Source organism: Rhopalosiphum padi, chromosome 4, assembly GCF_020882245.1.
Source record: "Rhopalosiphum padi isolate XX-2018 chromosome 4, ASM2088224v1, whole genome shotgun sequence".
NCBI classification, from domain to species: Eukaryota; Metazoa; Arthropoda; class Insecta; order Hemiptera; family Aphididae; genus Rhopalosiphum; species Rhopalosiphum padi.
In genome coordinates this window covers 10,063,785-10,082,234 of record NC_083600.1, presented here as the reverse complement: position 1 = coordinate 10,082,234, position 18,450 = coordinate 10,063,785, and the positions used below count along the sequence as shown (strand labels likewise).

At 25.6% G+C, this 18,450-nt stretch overlaps 2 protein-coding genes across 3 annotated transcripts; both read right to left on the bottom strand.

Annotated features, from left to right (window-relative positions):
* Nucleotides 1–4,071: 4,071 nt before the first annotated feature.
* On the bottom strand, nt 4,072–10,946 carry LOC132930609 (neuronal acetylcholine receptor subunit beta-2-like). Its single transcript, XM_060996563.1, has 9 exons — nt 10,853–10,946; nt 10,574–10,743; nt 9,771–9,815; nt 7,524–7,633; nt 6,149–6,380; nt 5,478–5,652; nt 5,238–5,390; nt 4,457–4,641; nt 4,072–4,386 (listed from the first exon to the last, which is right to left on the bottom strand). Exons 1-9 carry the CDS (start codon nt 10,914–10,916, stop codon nt 4,219–4,221), a joined length of 1,302 nt encoding a protein of 433 aa, XP_060852546.1. The 5' UTR covers nt 10,917–10,946; the 3' UTR covers nt 4,072–4,218.
* Nucleotides 10,947–13,423: 2,477 nt separating this feature from the next.
* Nucleotides 13,424–18,329, bottom strand: LOC132928827 (rho GTPase-activating protein 19). Of its 2 annotated transcripts, XM_060993731.1 has the most exons (10): nt 17,847–18,326; nt 17,564–17,775; nt 17,336–17,499; nt 17,053–17,262; nt 16,785–16,996; nt 16,128–16,280; nt 15,837–16,055; nt 15,695–15,766; nt 14,458–14,772; nt 13,424–14,307 (listed from the first exon to the last, which is right to left on the bottom strand). In XM_060993731.1, exons 2-10 carry the CDS (start codon nt 17,692–17,694, stop codon nt 13,918–13,920), a joined length of 1,866 nt encoding a protein of 621 aa, XP_060849714.1. In that variant the 5' UTR covers nt 17,695–17,775; nt 17,847–18,326; the 3' UTR covers nt 13,424–13,917. The 2 variants fall into 2 exon arrangements, with proteins under 2 accessions (XP_060849714.1, XP_060849715.1); XM_060993732.1 differs by lacking the exon at nt 14,458–14,772 and having other exon boundaries at nt 17,847–18,329.
* Between the last annotated feature and the right edge of the window lie 121 nt (nt 18,330–18,450).

The window sequence follows — 18,450 nt, the reverse complement described above, 5'->3', positions numbered from 1 at the left end:
TTAAATTTACAGTCATAGACTATTTGGACAAGTATACTAAGACTAACAGACAACAGTATACTGCTTACAGTACTACCATAGACTCTTATTGATAAAACACAATTTAATGAAATTCTTTGATTCATTTTTAATTGTGTACATTTATTACAGTAATTAATAATATAAAACTATAAAAGCCCAGTCTAACCCATACTCTTATATTATGTAACATGATATGTTTTACACATCTTTTGGTCTCTATAACAGGTATGATGTGAATTTTTGTACAAATTGTATTTTTGAAGGTCGAGACTCGAGAGACGATGGTCCTTCCAAGTAAAAGAGCCTGGGACATTGCCAGTCTTGTAAAGTACTCGAATAAATGTATTCAAATAAAAGTATTTGAATAATATTCTAAATACATTAAAAAATATATATTCGAAATTCGAATACGTATTCTGAACATCTTTTTTTAGTATTTTTATTTTATATTTAAATACTAAATTTAAAAAAAAAATATTTGTGTTTATAAATTATAATCCTGGGTAGTGGTCATTAAAAACACAAAATATAGTAGGTATAGCCCATAGACCTTATACTAGTTGACTTATTGATGTGCGGAAGTGTGGTCTATACCCTATGGCCTATGGTATTATACTGTATTAGCACAAAAACCCGATAAATAGACAATTAATAGTAAATAGTGATAGTAATTTGTTATTGTCAGTAGATAATATCCGTATTTTGAGCAAAATAAGTATTATTGTATTAATAATACTAGTACCTATTCTCAATATATTCGAATATTTTTTTGAGTATTCCAGAATGTATTCTAAATATATTTTTTGAAAATTATTCGAGTATGTATTCCAAATACAAAATAAAAGTATTCTTTAGAAGACTGAACATTGCCATGCCTCGTCGGCTTGCCATCTGCATGTCTGCTGTAGTTATGCCACTGATTTTTTTTAATTCTAAACCTCAAGTTCCAATGTTGGTTTATTTAAAATTTCATTTATACCTTAAGGCTTAGACCTTGGTCCTTGTTCGGCACTCCTTAAATCTATGTATGATCTTAGATTTGTAACAATGGGTTTTTATGAGTTACAATATATGTAGTACACTAGTACCGCGACAAAACATATTTTGTTCCAAAAATGTAAGGAACAAAATATGTAGTTTTGTGAATAAAGTGGTGGCTAAAACAATTTTTTTTTTTTAGAACAAGCAATAATTAAAAGTGTTTATATGAAATAAAACCAGGAATAATTATATTAATTTAAAAACATACAACTTAAAAACAATAACGTTTTGGAACAAATATCGTGCTATGAGGCGACGTAACTATATAGATAAATTACTAGAAGGATTTAATATTTATTCACCAAATTCAAAACCATAAAAAATGTTATTTAGTTTTTACGCAAATCTTGTAACTCATTTTATGGTTTGGAAACAAAACATGGTACCATATGGCCATATTGTTAGATAATATATTTACTACATAATGAGAGTTCATAAAAAAAAATATGGGAAAGTACCTACCTAAGTAACAAACAGTAAATGTCGAGTGCATACCTACCTTGTCATTTAATAAAGAAGAAGTCACTGTATAATGTAAGTGTTAAATTTGAATTCAAAGATAAATCATTGGTTTGTGATATTATACCTATTACCTACCACCTACGATTTTAATCAAAGACGGTCTACCAGCCCATATTGGCCATATTACTTAATATATTTAAATAAACAGAGTGTTTAATAAGTTTGGAAACGGTAATTACTTATTCATTAGACTTATTAGAACTGATAAACGATAATATAATATTATAATTATAATGAGGTTATTAAATATTTTACATTATAAATGTACGGCACTATACACTATACAGCAGTGTTATCTGTTATTGCATCATATATAGGGTATTAAAATATGAGTACAGTAACACTATATAGTAACAGTAACTAAGAATTTTCAAACTTATTGAACAACTGGTATATTATATTTATATTGCTATTATAATCGGGGACTACAGTATAACCTAACCTACCTGGTTGTAAGTTGAATTAATTTTTGTTGAAACAACAAAAATTTGTGTGTGTATAAGATATAATTATATATGTTGGAAGTTTTAAATAACGACCAATAATATTTTTAAATTCAAATAAAATAACTAAAATCATTATTTTTTGTTAAGATATAAAGAACCTTATATTAATCTGTCAAGGCTTAACTAAAAAAATTAAACAAATTTAACCAACAAAATCACCTTAACTACCTTATGTTCGAGTGGTAGGTATACCAAATGGTGAATTAAAATCAACCAAAATAATTCAATTTACAAAACACATAACGTATATACTAAAACATAGTTTCTTCCCAACTGCTGTTACTCTAAATAGTAAATGACATCTAAATTCACACGTTCAATACAGTTAAAAGGATATCATACCCGTATAAAGTGAATTACCAGCATTTTAACGTTTTTAATATTTTATATAACTATATGGTATATGGTCTATAATATAATACTCAATTAAAAATTAAAATATCAATATAACTATATAAGCCTATGAGATGCCCTATAGATAATATTATTACCTTAGGGTTTGATAATAGATAAATTAACCTAACAGCACAACATAACATTGATTACAATAGTTTCATTTTACGCATAATTCTCAAATTATTTTTATATTAAAACATAATTATGAATTTTGTGATTTATAAAATGATAAATAGACACAGTGAAATATTTATCATTTGAAATGATCCTACATTTTAACACTATACTATCTGAATTCTGAAAATTGAGGATAACATGAAAATTCTCCAATGTGGAAAACAAGTTAAACAAATTTACAATAAACACCCTAGGCTCGAACAAAGAATTTACTGTCTTAAAACTTAAGGAAATAATAACAAGCGAACCTCCACAGATGAAATTGATTAATTAATTATTATTTGGACAATGAAATTATTTAATTAAATACAGCAAATGATTTTAATTAGTTCAAAACACTTTTTATTTTATATGATATTTTTATTATGCAATCATCGATTTTTTTTTTTATTTATGACTATAAAAGGTACTTAATAATAGCGTATGAAATTGTACGGTACTACGGTACTTTTCCGTTATACCGATTACCACGAGTCTCAATTCCATTATCTGAACTACCTCCTCAAAGTCTCGAGTAACATGAATTTGTCATTTATATAATTAATATAATGCCATGATTTATATTCAAATGCTGTTTACAAAATTTAATGGAGGTCATTTCTGCACTCCAGCAATATATAAAAATATTGTAAAAAAGACAAACGACTATTTTCAAACCAATTACCAATACGCATATTATTTTTATGTTGAAATGCCTTAATGTTGCATTTCCAAAAAACTTCATTTTTCCTGATGTATAATTTTTTCATGACCATTTTTCAGAGCCCTACTTAGGCGGGGGCTAGGGGCTGCAATCCCGGGTCCCTGACCCCTGTTGATAATTTAATGTTAAAGTAACACTGTGAAATTTTATGATATTTTTGCTTTCGTTAGACATTAACTATATAAGTTAATTACGTTTCGTAATGAAATTTAAAAGTATTTAAATATTATATAAGTATTAAAAATTTTGTTCACTCATGATCACTGTCTTTTTTAAATTATATTAAACAAATATTATAAAGACCTCTAAAATTATATTGCCCCGAGCGCGGCCGGGCCCATATTTCCTAAGTTGGGCTTTGCCATTTTTACATTGATGGTGTCAGTAAACCCTTCTCTTAGTAGTGGGATAAATACGCAAAATAAATTGTATGACCTGATATAATATTGTACCCGTTACACTTTAAAGTTTCACACTCATCAATTTATAATTTTATCGAAGTACTCAAAGAACAATAGGAAGAAAAATTCAATCAAATGGACGAAAAACTACAATTCGTAGTTCTAAAAGTCAACTCTAATATAAAAACATGGAACCTAGGCAAATATTTTATATAGTTCTTGATTGTATATTAATATGTTTCTATAGTTATTAGTTATTATTTATTACCCATTACAATAATTTACAAATAAATACAATAATAGGTACATTACAATTATTATTGTAGTTGGTGTATTGTATATGATAAAATATAAATACATAGATAGCATTTATCTTGTATAATATTTTTTTAAATTACAAGAGAAATTAAATAAAGTTATCATTGTTTTTTTTTTAAACTTAGAAGTAAATTTAATTAGGTATTAAAAACCATAAATTTATCAATGAAATTATTAGAGTAATTACAAACGATAGACGATCTAATAAGATAGACAGTGTTTTCCAAAATAAAGCATTTTCATCTCTCTGAGTATTTGGCGTTTCTTCTTCCATATTTTTTTCTATTAAAAGTTCTGCTCCCTAAAATTCAATTACTTTTTAAGATAGAACCATTATAACATTTAAAGTATGATTAAATAATGTATCTTACCTGAGTGTTAAAATTAGTTAGCATAGCAATTGGTTTTTTGCTTAAAAGAAATGTTGATACAGACTTGAGCCATTCGGGACCATTACGAGGAAAATCATCGGTACCATGTTTATACAATGCATTACTTATAACAGTTATAATAAGTGCTATTGATGTTAGAATTAAAGAGTTGCGGTACAATAGAACTGAAACGTAAAACACGGTTTGATATATAACTTATATTTCACTTTTATTTTATAGGTAGGTACACAAAGTCGCGCAGGGAGGTGTCAACTAAAGATGGACTGGAAACAGCTTAACTCTCCCATGCAAAGTTATAAAAACCCCCACAAATAAAAAAATATATGGATATAAATAATTTCTTTTTGAAAATCTCAAATTAGTATTGGAATTTTTACTTAAAAATATATGTATAGATTACATTTATAGCTGAATTAAATTTATTTTTATTAGTGTTTATTAGTGACAAACTGACAATCCACATTTACGACCATTTTAAATTTTTAAGAGTATATATATATTATAATATACCTAAAATCTAAATATATTAATTTTTATAGTAAATATTATATTATTTTAATTAATATAAAGTTTATAGGCTTTAAATTTACATGGTTTTGCCTAGTAGCCTTAGAAAGCCTGCGACCTAGTAGGACTGTATTATTTCCACTGTCCCACCTGAAAGTCTGTCTCTGTATAGGTATATATGAATACATGATTGAGATAAGGACCTAAAACGGCTAAAACAGCTATAAATGTAGAATGTAAATATTTAACTTACCTATGTATACTGCTTTTTTGCCATTATTTGGTAATTTCATGTCCAAGAATTGTATGTAAAGCAATTCGGAAATGAAAATTAAGCTTAATAAAATAAATCGAAGTTTGGTTTCACGACCCATTAAAAATGTTAATATTTTCATCAATGATATCACTACAATTTCAAGTACAAATACTTATTAATAAGTACTTAAGAATGTATAGCTGTAATTTTTACAGAACATTAAATAATTTCTCATACCAACTGCTGGGATTACAATGGATGAATAGTACATGGTTGAAAATCGAGTTACATTTATATCGTATTGTAAAATGCAGTGCACAGATGAATTTGAACTGGTATATAGGATATTCATACACCCTTGACTTATCTTACTCAGTTCCCATTCTCTATCAGGATTATAATAATGCATATTCTATAAAAATAAGTAATAAAAACAAATAAATTAAATAAGTATTAAAATTGAATATTGTAATAGTTGACTTTGTACATTTGAATTATTTATTGATAAATGTAGTAACTATATAATAACACAGATTTGATTTTTTTAATTCGTATAATCGTATATGTATCGTATTTATATAAAAAGTTAAAAACAAAAGAAGTATTTTTTTCTCTAGAATCTAAACATACAAATACCATACATCGTAAAAATAAAGATTAATATATCTACTCCTGTAAGCCTAAGCTTGTGATGGAGTAGCCCGAGTAGAGAGTTAACAATAAAATATTAAAGATAGTAACATTTTAAATTATCTATTGAAGAATTAAATATTATATCTACTTTGTACTATTTATTTACTTTGAATTATTACTATTTATTAATTGAAACTTTGATATCTTTATTTTTATAGAACAACCACATACTTACACTTGATATTTAAAAATAATATTAAAATATATATACTTACAGCAGAATATCCGCTGGCAAAAGTATAGTTAACATTTGAAGTGGTATACACAGGAGATCCTATAAGAAAAGTGCAGTTATGGGAATCAAACGGCCATTTAGCTATGTTGGCTGTGCATTGAGCATTTAGAGTTATACGGTGATTATATTTAACCCAGCCTTTATTAGATATTTTCACCATACTTGTTGGTAAAAAATAAGAGAATTCTCTATTATCATCACCATTGAATCCACTAAAATATTTTAATAAATGATTAGTGTTAAATAAAATATTATTATTTGATTATTTATGGTTAATTTTTATACGTTAATCAATATAGTATATAGCTTCAAAATATATACATAATAAGTTTATGTATTATATATATTATGTATTATAAAATAAATATATTATAAGATCATTTAATATTTATAATTTTCAAATATGAAACGAACCATATAAAATATCAATAATAAATTAATAATTTTATATATATATATATTAGACAATAAAATAAACATAAAATAGAATGAACGGTGCAGAAAGCTCCCATACATAATACATGATTACATATTACTATAATAGTCATAGCATTGATTATAAATTATAATTAGTGGTCACAGTAATCCTTTCATCATCACGAGGATTATTTGTCAATATTAATTGAGTTCGATTTGAAAAAAATGACAAAATATTATATGTTTAATGCCAAGAATTACTGTTAAGAAATTGACTCTAATCTATTTGAAATTGTAATCAAATTTCAAATTTTAATAAAAATATTATTATCATTTAATATACTTGAATATTAAATTCACAATAAAAATATAATGTATTTATTTTCAAAATTTCAATTGGTTATATTATTCCAAGACAAATTTTGATTTAAAATAAACTCAAACGATGAGCTAACCTCCGTAATATATTATATAATATATACATATAATAATTGAATAATTAACGATTTTCGATTTTTTTAATATTGAATAACAAATTTTCTTTTATAATTAAAGAAACATCAATGATGATTTTTAATTATTAATATTGTATTGATAATTGAATACAATTTAATTTAATTTATATTTACCCTTAAAATTGTTAGATTTTTATGAAACTGACATAAAAACATAAAATTTGATTGTTATTTTAAAAATTGTGCTGTTATAATTTAATAATATTTGTGCCTATTTAGTATACTAATACCTATAAATAATATACCTTCACGAATACGCAATAATATGATATTAAAGAGGTTTCTTTGTTTTTCAACAAATATATTGCAATTATGTTCCCGAAAAATTAAATTGTACCTTTTAGGTATACGAAATTGAATTCTACCTCTTCTCCTTTCAACTGGCAATTAGGTACATAATAAGTGAGCATAATATTGACTTACATATCATATGACATAATGTCAGGTATCCAAACATGAGATGATTCTTCATACATCCTTTCAATATTGTCATACTTTGAAGGATCCCAAACTAAAAATTCATCTTTCCATTCCTATATTATATGGAAAAATATTCGGTATATTTTATTACTTTTTTACAAATAGTAGAATTAGTATAAAGATGAATGACTAGGTCAACTAGGTTGCAACTAAGTCAAAAATATTTATTATAAATTATATATTATATTTTTTTTGTTTTGGGGGGGGGAGTTCATAATAGAAAAATTGATACCTATATAATTATTACCATCATATTATATAAATTAATATATATATATATATATATCTACAGTCTATTATTTATTCAAATTTTAAAACCGTTTTCTATTATTTATGCAAATAGGAGTTGGATAGCATTTACCTAAGCATATCATTTTTTATACATTATAAAATTAATAAATAATTTAATAAAATTCTGGTTTTCAAAATTTTTAAGCATAATATAATACATTATATTACTTATGTTTTTTATAATATATATTTAGTATCCTATATGATGACAATAAGTTACAAACTTTATTTTTATTTGTAACTTTACAAGTTTGTTAATTAGATAATTTTTTCTTTAAATGTTGATACTTCTAAATAAGAATTTGAACGAGTGATTTTTGCTTAAGAGGACGTCATACCCGCATGTGTTGTCTCCGTCTTACACACGTTATACTACATAGACAATATCGCGTTTACACAGTATGAGTAAAACTCGATCAATTTTGGTTCTAGAATATTTACTCAACGTATATACCTATTATAAAATTGAAAGAAGACAATATTTCGGAGGGCAAAACGCTGAGTTTTTTTCATTATTCCCAATATAACGTTCATTATAGTCGTTTAGAATTAGTGACAATTTCAACATTTTTAAATAACCTTTAAATTTTAAAAATTTTAATTTTTTGAAAAAAACCTCATCGTATTACCCTCCAAAATATTGTTATCTTTTAATTTTATTAGATAGGTATATTTATTCTAGAACTTAATTGAGCGAGTTCTACTCTAATTGCGTAAATGCGTTTTGTCTATGACGTACTACGTGTGTAAGACGCGTGGAGACAACACATGTGGCCATTTGCCATGTGGGTATGACGTCCTATTAAACATTTCAACTTAAGAGGATTGAAAGCGGTGATTTTCTGTTTTTGTCTAACACACGCGAAACAGGATTATAGTATTATACACATATTCTATTTCCAACCTACCGATTGATATAATGAAGAGATAAGAATTATGGAAACATATTTGAATGTGACGTCAGTCGTCAAGTCTTCTTAAATAAACTTTGACATATTTTTGATTTTAACTTCTCCAAAAATTGTTAAATATATTCAATTTTTGGAGAACAATATAAAAAAAGTAGAAAAATCGATCTCAAGTAGACTTGACGAAAAAATTCAAATCTATTTTAAAAATTCTTATTGCTTCATTATGTCAGTGGTCGGTATACGTTGGAAATAGAACACTACGTTTATATTACGCGTATATTGGACAAAAACAGAAAATCATACTGTTTCCAATCCCTTTAATCCTCAATAATAATTTTATAGTTGTACACATTTCATAAAATAGAGTATGTAAAATTTTAGTCTAGTTTAATCTAATTTATTACTCATTATAAACTGACATTTTTACAAATTATCAATTTATTTTAGTCACCAATATATTTTATTAACTTCACTACTTCAGTTATGAAAGTTCAATAATTTGTTTAAATTTCAATTTAGATATAGGTAAATGAACGTTTTAAATAAAACCACTTTTAAATTGTCCATAAAAATGATAATTTGGTTATAATGGTCTTATTATTTGAGAAATATAAGTTTATAACGCCACATAACACTCCTTTAATTATATAAAAATTTAAGTGTTTGAAAATATTTGATCCAGGCGCGGATCCAGAGGAGAGGATGCAATAGCATCCCTTTTGGGATATTGCTTCCTGCATGGACGTAGAGAGGGGGGGCAAGTGCTCTCCCCTTGCACTTCAAACTAAATTATATTTCTTACACCTTATAAATTGAGTTTTAATGATTTAAAATTGGCTACACCACTGCCCCCCCCTCTTGATTGAAATTCTAGCTACACCCATGGCTTCCTGAAAACAAGTACTCTACACTAAACTGTAGAGTCTACAGTATATAGAGTTTACACTAGTTGCACCATTAAACAATATTACTTATAATTTATAATTACCATAAGGATTTGAATACTCATTTGTAAAATGTCCCATTTTTCATTCTAAAATAAAAATAATAATAATATTAATATGTTGTAGTAATAACTAATAGTTAGACTATATATTAATATATAGAATTAAGGGATGGCCGATGGGAATATATAGGAATTAATATTTTTAGTCAGAATTTATACTTAATTTATTACAAAAATGTATCAGTAACGATATAAATATATGAGACTGATGTAACTAATATATATTAATTTTTATTAAAACTTATTAAGTTAAAATTTTTTTTTAATTAAATTAAAATTCAACAAAACCGGATTTGAATATCCATATCACTATATTGGGATAATTCGGATACTCTGATACGGTATTACTGTTCCTATTCCTAATAATATACAAATATGAATACATATAACCAGCTTAAGTCACTTACGTAAACACCGGTTGTCCGGTTCAAATCAATCCCCGAAATGTTTTTAAAATAAATGTTTCTTAAATTCTTATTATAGACATTTTCAACACAGATCTTTATGATTTAAAATAAAAATCAATGTCAAACACTATTATGATAACCATTAACCAACAATATTATAAAAAAATTTTATTTACTTATTAACCTCATCTTTAAATTGTTTTCTGTATATTATTATATAGATATATGTCTATATAGTATATACGTGTCCTGCAAGCTATATTATATACCTATAGGCAATATTGCAATTAATTGTACAATGTAGACATGATATTGTAGGATTAGTAGGACATAAGTATAGTTTTAATAACCTAAATAGGAATTTAAAATTGTATTTACCATATGAACATTGAAAATGTAAAATTTGGTTTCAACAGTTATTTGAGATGATTGATTTATCACAGGCCTTATGTTTCTATCATAGGCGCAAAACAAATCATTTGAGAGTCGTATAGCAGCAGATGCGCCAGTTAAATCATTATTGCATCCTTCACTACTGTGATTGCCACCTAAAAGTATAATTAATATTTAGTTGTAATCATTATAAATTATAATTATAATTTTTGTATAAAAAATAATTTAACAAAACATTAATATACATTATACAATATAATTTACCGAGAAAAAAAACCAGAAAAGTATAAAATAAGGCCACTTTAAAAACACCCATCATGACTAACATAAAACTAAGCACTAACTAAAAGCTAAAGCTGTAAAAATATATCACAAACGCCCCCTTTAAATATTAATCAGTCATGATCCGGTGTCTGTGGAGTATCATTATTCATATTAATTATTAGTGTAATAATAGCTTATCTGTGACATTGTTGGTAATTTAAACCTTATGGCTCAACAAAAAAATCTTTCTTTATATGTATCTAAATATTCTACTTATTGTGTCTATTGTCCAATAATAATTGTCAACTGCATGACTGCGTATAGTCACTGATAAAATAATGTTTTATTTAGTAAATGATACCTATTCATGAACATTATAATTTATAATATAATATGGCATAGTTAAATTTAAGTATAATTTAAAATAATGACTGTAATATAAATATTTTAAAAAACTTTATACCTATACTTATTTTCTACATATTTTAAATCTTTCATTAATTGATATTTTTTTTAAAAAAAGGTCGATTTTGATCTATGTTAACATTGTTAGACTGCACGGGCGAATTGAGCGAAAAGCTATATTTCTACAACTTTCAACGTACAGAGTCAGAGACATATAAATACCTACCTAATATAACAATTTTTTTCCATATTTTTGAGGAAGGGGGTGGGTTTAAAAAATTAAATTAGAATGCAAAACAGTAAACACAACTGCTATAATTTAACTGAAAATAGTGAGCAAGAATAGGTTTTTGCTATACAGTAAATATTATAAGCATTGATTATAGAATAGACTACCTATTCTATAATCAATGGTAGGTATAAGTGTTGAGTGCACTCTGCCAATTCGTCATTAATAAGTAAGTCACTAATGGAAGTGTTAAGTATGAATTCAAATAATTCAATGATAAATGATACATCATTATATGCATTATATACGAAAAACGATTATGATCAAAGGTTGTCGGACAGCCTAGCTGTAATCTGTATTATACTAAGTACGAATTATATAATATTATAATATATTAATATAGGCACCGTAAAATGGGGTGAATAGAAACATTTTTCAACTTTGATTTATCATATAAACTGTTTTATTTGGGCTATACGTCTATACAATATGTATCGATACATCAAGATATGGGTCTCTGCAGGTACTTAAATTGTGTTTTCAAATTATTTGTACTTTTAACAGATTATTTTCAATAATTTTTTAAGTGCTCTGTTGCTATTCACCTGCTAGGGGGGGGGGGGGTGAAAAGAAACAAATACATGTATATATTTTTAATTGTTTTATTATTTTTAATAAATGTATTTATAAATTTAAATTTAAGTCACTTACGTAGGTGTAGTAGTAGTAATTTATTTTACTATTAGTAAGATGGTAGGTTGAATGTTTTTTACCAAGCACGTTACAATTATTATATTATTAATAATAGTTCTATAGCATATAGCAGGGGTGGCCAACTTTAATAGACTTGCGATCGACATCCAAGATTTTCTAGGTTGTCGCGATCGACCAAAAAAAAAAAAATTTATATTGTATATGTACATACGTGTTACACTTCTTTTATTCGATATCTGTGTATAATCTCGTTTTTCATAGTTATTTATTGCATTTTCTAAGTATAATTTTTATATTCGTTGATATAAAGATATACAAATTTACAGAAAACATTCAAAAATTCAAGAAAATACAAAAGGGAGTCGCGATCGACTGGTTGGCCACCCCTGGCATATAGGTATTGTTGCTATTAAATTTTAAATTAATAACTACAGTCATCCTTTATTTTTCATAAAAATTTGTAATACCTATACATTTTTTCGTATGCCTACATTGATATGGTACAGACTATAGAGACATGATGGTCGCAATGATGTAATAAAGAATTTTCCTTGAAGAGTAAGATTTGGGATTAACATTTTTTTAGTGGAAAACTGTAAGCTTACAAAAAAAAAAAAAAACCTTAAACTTTATTGAGAAAACAATCAAACAATTATTTATAATATTAGTAAAATAAGGCTTTGAGGGATCTATCCATTTTCACAAACATTCTAAATTTAAACACTTAAAAAGAATATTGTGACCTTGTGCATTGGATATTTTTTATTTGGTAAATGACCAATTAATGAGTAAACTCTAAATTAAATGTTCATGCATTTTGAATCAATAAATTGAGACTTATAAAAAAAGTAGAATATTTCAAATGTCTGTAAATAGCTTAAAAAGAGTCAAAATATTTTTAAAATTCTATTATGTATAGGAAATATGTACTATATAATAAATATGTTTGCTGAAAATTGTAAGTATTTATGGTTATTTGTTTTTGAATAACACAAAAAAAAAAATCAATTATTCTGATTTCCAAATACTGGTTTTGCATATAAATTTTCATATTTGCTTAATTTTAATCTCTCTTAAGCCCAAAATAGGTTAAACGTACTATCAGAAACCACATTTAAAGTTGAAAATCAAAGAATTTTTTCAACTACTTTTCATGTAAACAAATGAAAAAAAAATAATAATCACATATTGTTATAAAATCAATACATTAAATACTAAATGACTTCAAACAGTTTAAACTTTTTATTACTGTTAAAATTTAACATCAAGTTACTGAATATTTGAAGTAATCAATAGTATAAATAAGAGTTTTTATTGAAATGTATATTAAAATTGAATTTTTAGTGAGTAATTAAAAAAATAATAATAGTTATAATAAAAATACAATTTTATTAACATACTGTACAAGTATAAATAAAAATGAATCACGTACAATTTATAAAAATGTATAATATTTTATGCTTTAGAAGTTCAAATTTTTAATATATAATAACTACAATTTTTTTTAAATTGTTGATAAATCAAAGCACCATACTCAATAATCAAACAAATTCACATAGAATATACTTTTGGAATTGAGAGTTCAATATTTTTGTTGTGGTTTTTAAAAGAATCTTTTTATAAATTATATACATGGAAGACACAAAAATGAAGAAAACATACATTTTCTAATTTTATATAAATAAAAACAATTTAACATAAAATGTATAAAGTTATCTCACAACAATGTTTCATTAAAATTTTCACTTGTTAATCGTTTTCTTTTTGGTAAACTTTCTGTAGACGAAGTACACTTAGAGAATTGTAATTGGTCATCCTCCAAATCTGAAAGTAATGATTGTGTGGATGATGAACTGGTATCACCAAAACTGAGATCTACTGGACTAGCAGTCAGTACACTTTGACTAAATAAGTAGTCACGAAATGAACTGGATAGCGAATCTCCAGAAGTCATTAAATAGTAAGGATTAGATGATACAGAGGTTAGACTTTGTCGGTTTGGTAAATTTGAAATACTTGAATCACTGTTACAAGGTTTCATTTTATGTATGTTTGAGTTTGACAATGCTACCACAGGTTTACGACTTCTCGGAGTCATCATTGTTTCCTGAAAAAAGTTGAGAGTAATAAGTTTAAATTGTTTTACATAATATAAATCAACACAAGTCACAACTTAACATAACTTAACAGCGGTTAATTTAAAAAAGCATACATTGGTATTTGGCATTTGTGCATATAAAAAACTCATCTTGACTACCTGCATAGATTTGGTCATTTTTTGAGCTGACTGCGTAATTGGAGACATATCATCATTAGGGTGTTGCTGATGTGGGGTAACTGCTGATGGAGTACTAGTACAACGTTTAATACGTTTAACAACATTAGGAGTAGAAAAACAATCCACAGGTGTATCAAGGTCTAATTTGGGTGAACAATGATCTTCAAGTTTTGAGTACTTCATTTCTTTAATTGGTAATTTCTTTGTGCCTTTCTTCTTAATCTTAAATGAATCATCCTTATTTTCTTTATCTGAAGAAGTAGGTGCAGATGGTTTGGACTTTTCTTCTGCAAGCTGAGCACATACCAATGGACACAACATGCATAGATTAGTTTTTTTCATGCAATTTTAAGGAATAGGAATGACATAACACATAAGCATTTTTTTGAACATAAACAGTACTAAAGCTATTTAGTTTAGGTAATTTTAAAATGGATCAATTTTATTTTTTATTAATTACCAATATAAATACTGTTTATAGATTTTAAATATGCTGATTAATAAAATTTAAATTAACAATGGATGAAAAGTGTAATTTAATAAATTATTTTTAATTGTTAATTGTTTTTTCAAAGTATATTTAAATAAATACCTAATTGTAATCTAGAATAAAGTTAAAAATCAAAAAATTAAAATTATAATTTTTATTATAAAAATATATATAATGGCCACTAAGAAAAATTAGTTTTTTATTTAAGCAGAGGATTAATATTTAATTAAATCACATAGAAGGGAGAATTTTTGGAATAACTAGTTATTAAAATAATGTGTAGCACCCTTTACCAAATCATTTAAATAATGTAATTTGTGTTGTTACTGTTATACGTTTAATGAGTTTTGAATAAATATAATCTTAGTTGTTTGTACTGATATTGCTGTTTTAAAGTTTTAATATTATTATTATACATTTAAAATAAATTATTTAAGAAGCTTAAAAAATAATTCAAATTTAGATTAAATATCAAAGATCTATCTTTTTTTTAAATTAGTTTAATTAGTATGTTCTAATAAATTAAAACACTTATTACTTATTAGTTATAATAATTGTAATTACTATAAATTCTTATTAACACCAAGTTAGCTATATTTTTCTTGGTTTAAAAGTTGTTTGCATATAAATATACTTGTTAATTATCACTATTTAAATTATGTAAATACATATTGTATAAATTTTTTTTACTATTTCACTACACAAAAATAATTTATTATTTATTACCTTTAATTGTTGTCGTTCTGCTGACTTCATTGAACCTTGTTTAAACTTCGATCCTTTTTTAAAAATGTGTTTCTAAAATGCAAAATGTAATATTATTATAAAAATATTATCAAGTATTCAGTGTAGCAATCAAATTACATACTTTAATCGAATTTGTAAGACTTCTATTTGGTGTTATTACAGAGTTATGATTACTAACACGTTTAATAAACATTCTACGCTTTTCAGCAGATTCTGGTAAATTATGCACATGAGCATATAATTCAGCTAATGCTTTAACTGTTGGATTTTCTTCATTTTCTTTAGTTGTAGTTGTACGGTCAGTGAATGAAAATACTGTAGTAGCAACTGTTCCTTCCTCCTAATGATGCATTATATAATTCTTAATATTTATTTATATACAAAATATTAAATAAATAAAACAATGTTATACCTTAACAGGTTGTAAAGTCTTTTTAGACCAATAAGCTCTAATATCTACTGATAAATTTGGTGGGATTTTAAATAAATCAAACCCTAATTTTATCATATAAATTACAATATGTGATAGATTTTGAGTTATTTGATAAAGTTCTTCAGCTGGTAACTAAAAATAGTATAAACACATTATTCAGATTAATTTTGATTTAATTTACTCAAATAGTTTTGATAACAATGTATGTAAAAAGTTCTGATTAAATGGGTTCTAGGTTACTTTGTACGTTCATACGTTAAAAGTGCAAAACACGAACATTTTGTTCGACTGAGTAAAATTTAAGATAGCAGAACAGGGACACTGGCTATATTATATATGACATGTAGTTTTTAAATAATTTTTTTTATATTATTATTTATTTATATTTATATTGTACACATTTTTAACATAACTTTTGAAATATAGAAGTAAAAAATTAAAAAATTGATAATTTTTACATTTTAATAATTGACATTTATGTTTACAATAAATACTTTGTATATACGATAGTACAGTGTTCGCATTTGAAATAAACATTTTTTACCCGACAGAAAAAGTGTCTGCGTTAAGTGATTTAAACAATAGACCGTACAAAGTGACTATTTTCTGAATAAGTGGCATAATCTTTTTACATACCTTTCTTGGAACAATTAAATGACCAGTAAATAATGTTGCTAAATTGTCGGGTGGCATTCTATTTTTGTCTGAATGTTTAGCAGTGAAGTGAAGTAGTTTTATGATATCTTTTAATAATACTAAATTATCAAACGGCAGTAACAATAATAAAAGTTGCAATGCTCTCAATAAACGTTGACTATTATTGTTAATCTCCATTTTTTGACATAATTCTAAAATAAAATTATGATAAATATTCAATATTTTTAAATTTTTGATTCAATGATACCTGATATTTGACAATACGCTGGATAAAATGCTTCTGTCATTATTGGTTCAGGTTGTTCAGCTAAAAATGATTTCAAAACAGTTGCACAATCATGAACAGTAAACTGTCCATTGTATAAATCTAATGTTTGCCCCTGGTTTAAAAGTGCTTTCAGTTCTTGTTGACGGGTGATTGAACCATTTCTACGAAATATGCCTTCTTGCATAACATCTAGAAATTTTAATATTCATTATGTATCTAATATTTTAATAAAAAAATGTAAAAATAACATAAAAGTACATACTTTCTTCTTGAGACAAGAAATCAATAAGTTGATACACTTGACAAATTCCTTCTTGAGTAATTGGTGCTCCATCCATAACCCCTTTCACAGAACATTTGTCTTTTTTCATAAAAGACCATTTAATAGGTTTGATTTTTGATTTTTCTTCAACTGTACATTCCCCTCTGAAAATCAAAAAGTAGATATAAGCACAGATATAAAATTGAAAAAATTGAATGTTTAACTCACTCTTTAATGTTAGATTCTAGTATAAACGATAAATGCATTCGAACCAATGTATAAAATTGTTCAGAATCTTCTATTCTTAGTTTATTAGCAAGTTTCCAATCTTCATTCATGTCCAATAATTCCATTGCCATTTTTATTTAATTGTAAAATATTAAAAAAATGAATTTGAAATTATGAACTCATTTGCAGTACCAATATTTCTTTTCTTTAATCTATGTAGTAACAAACAGAATATGAATATATTGTTGGTCGACAATGTAAACACGAAACAATATTTAAATACCTGAATTTCCAATGAGCACAGTGCCGTAATCATTATGTAATTCTGAACAGTAAAAGAATTGAAAAAAAAATTAAAACATTTCCAAAGTAATAAATAATACACAAATCGATATCCTACAATACACGCAGTCACGCAAGGTAAACGAGTAACATAATAAATGTTTGATAATACTTTATTTAATTCTTATTTTTTTTTCAATAGAATGTCTAAAACACTTGAACTATATTACTATTTACTACAATAATTAAATTTAATATCTGTAAAATTATAACGGTTTTTATTTTAATGTTTTCAGTTTTTTCACGTACCGATTACTAATAAGTAAAAACAGAAGGTAGGAACGGAAAATATCGTGGACGCAAGGTGGGATTATTATGCGTAGTGTTCCCGTCGTCTGGCCACACTGCCTACTTCTGGACGTCTATTAAATATCATTTTTATTATTATTGTTTTTTAATAATTATTTATTATTTTTTTCTCCTTTTAAAGTCGCGTTTTTTCGTTTTTCGTTTTTCGTTTTTTCCTCAACAGTCGAGACCCGACACTTCACGAGCATTTATTGTTCACACGTTTGTGCGTGCCAACGCCGCTTGTATTCGGCCTA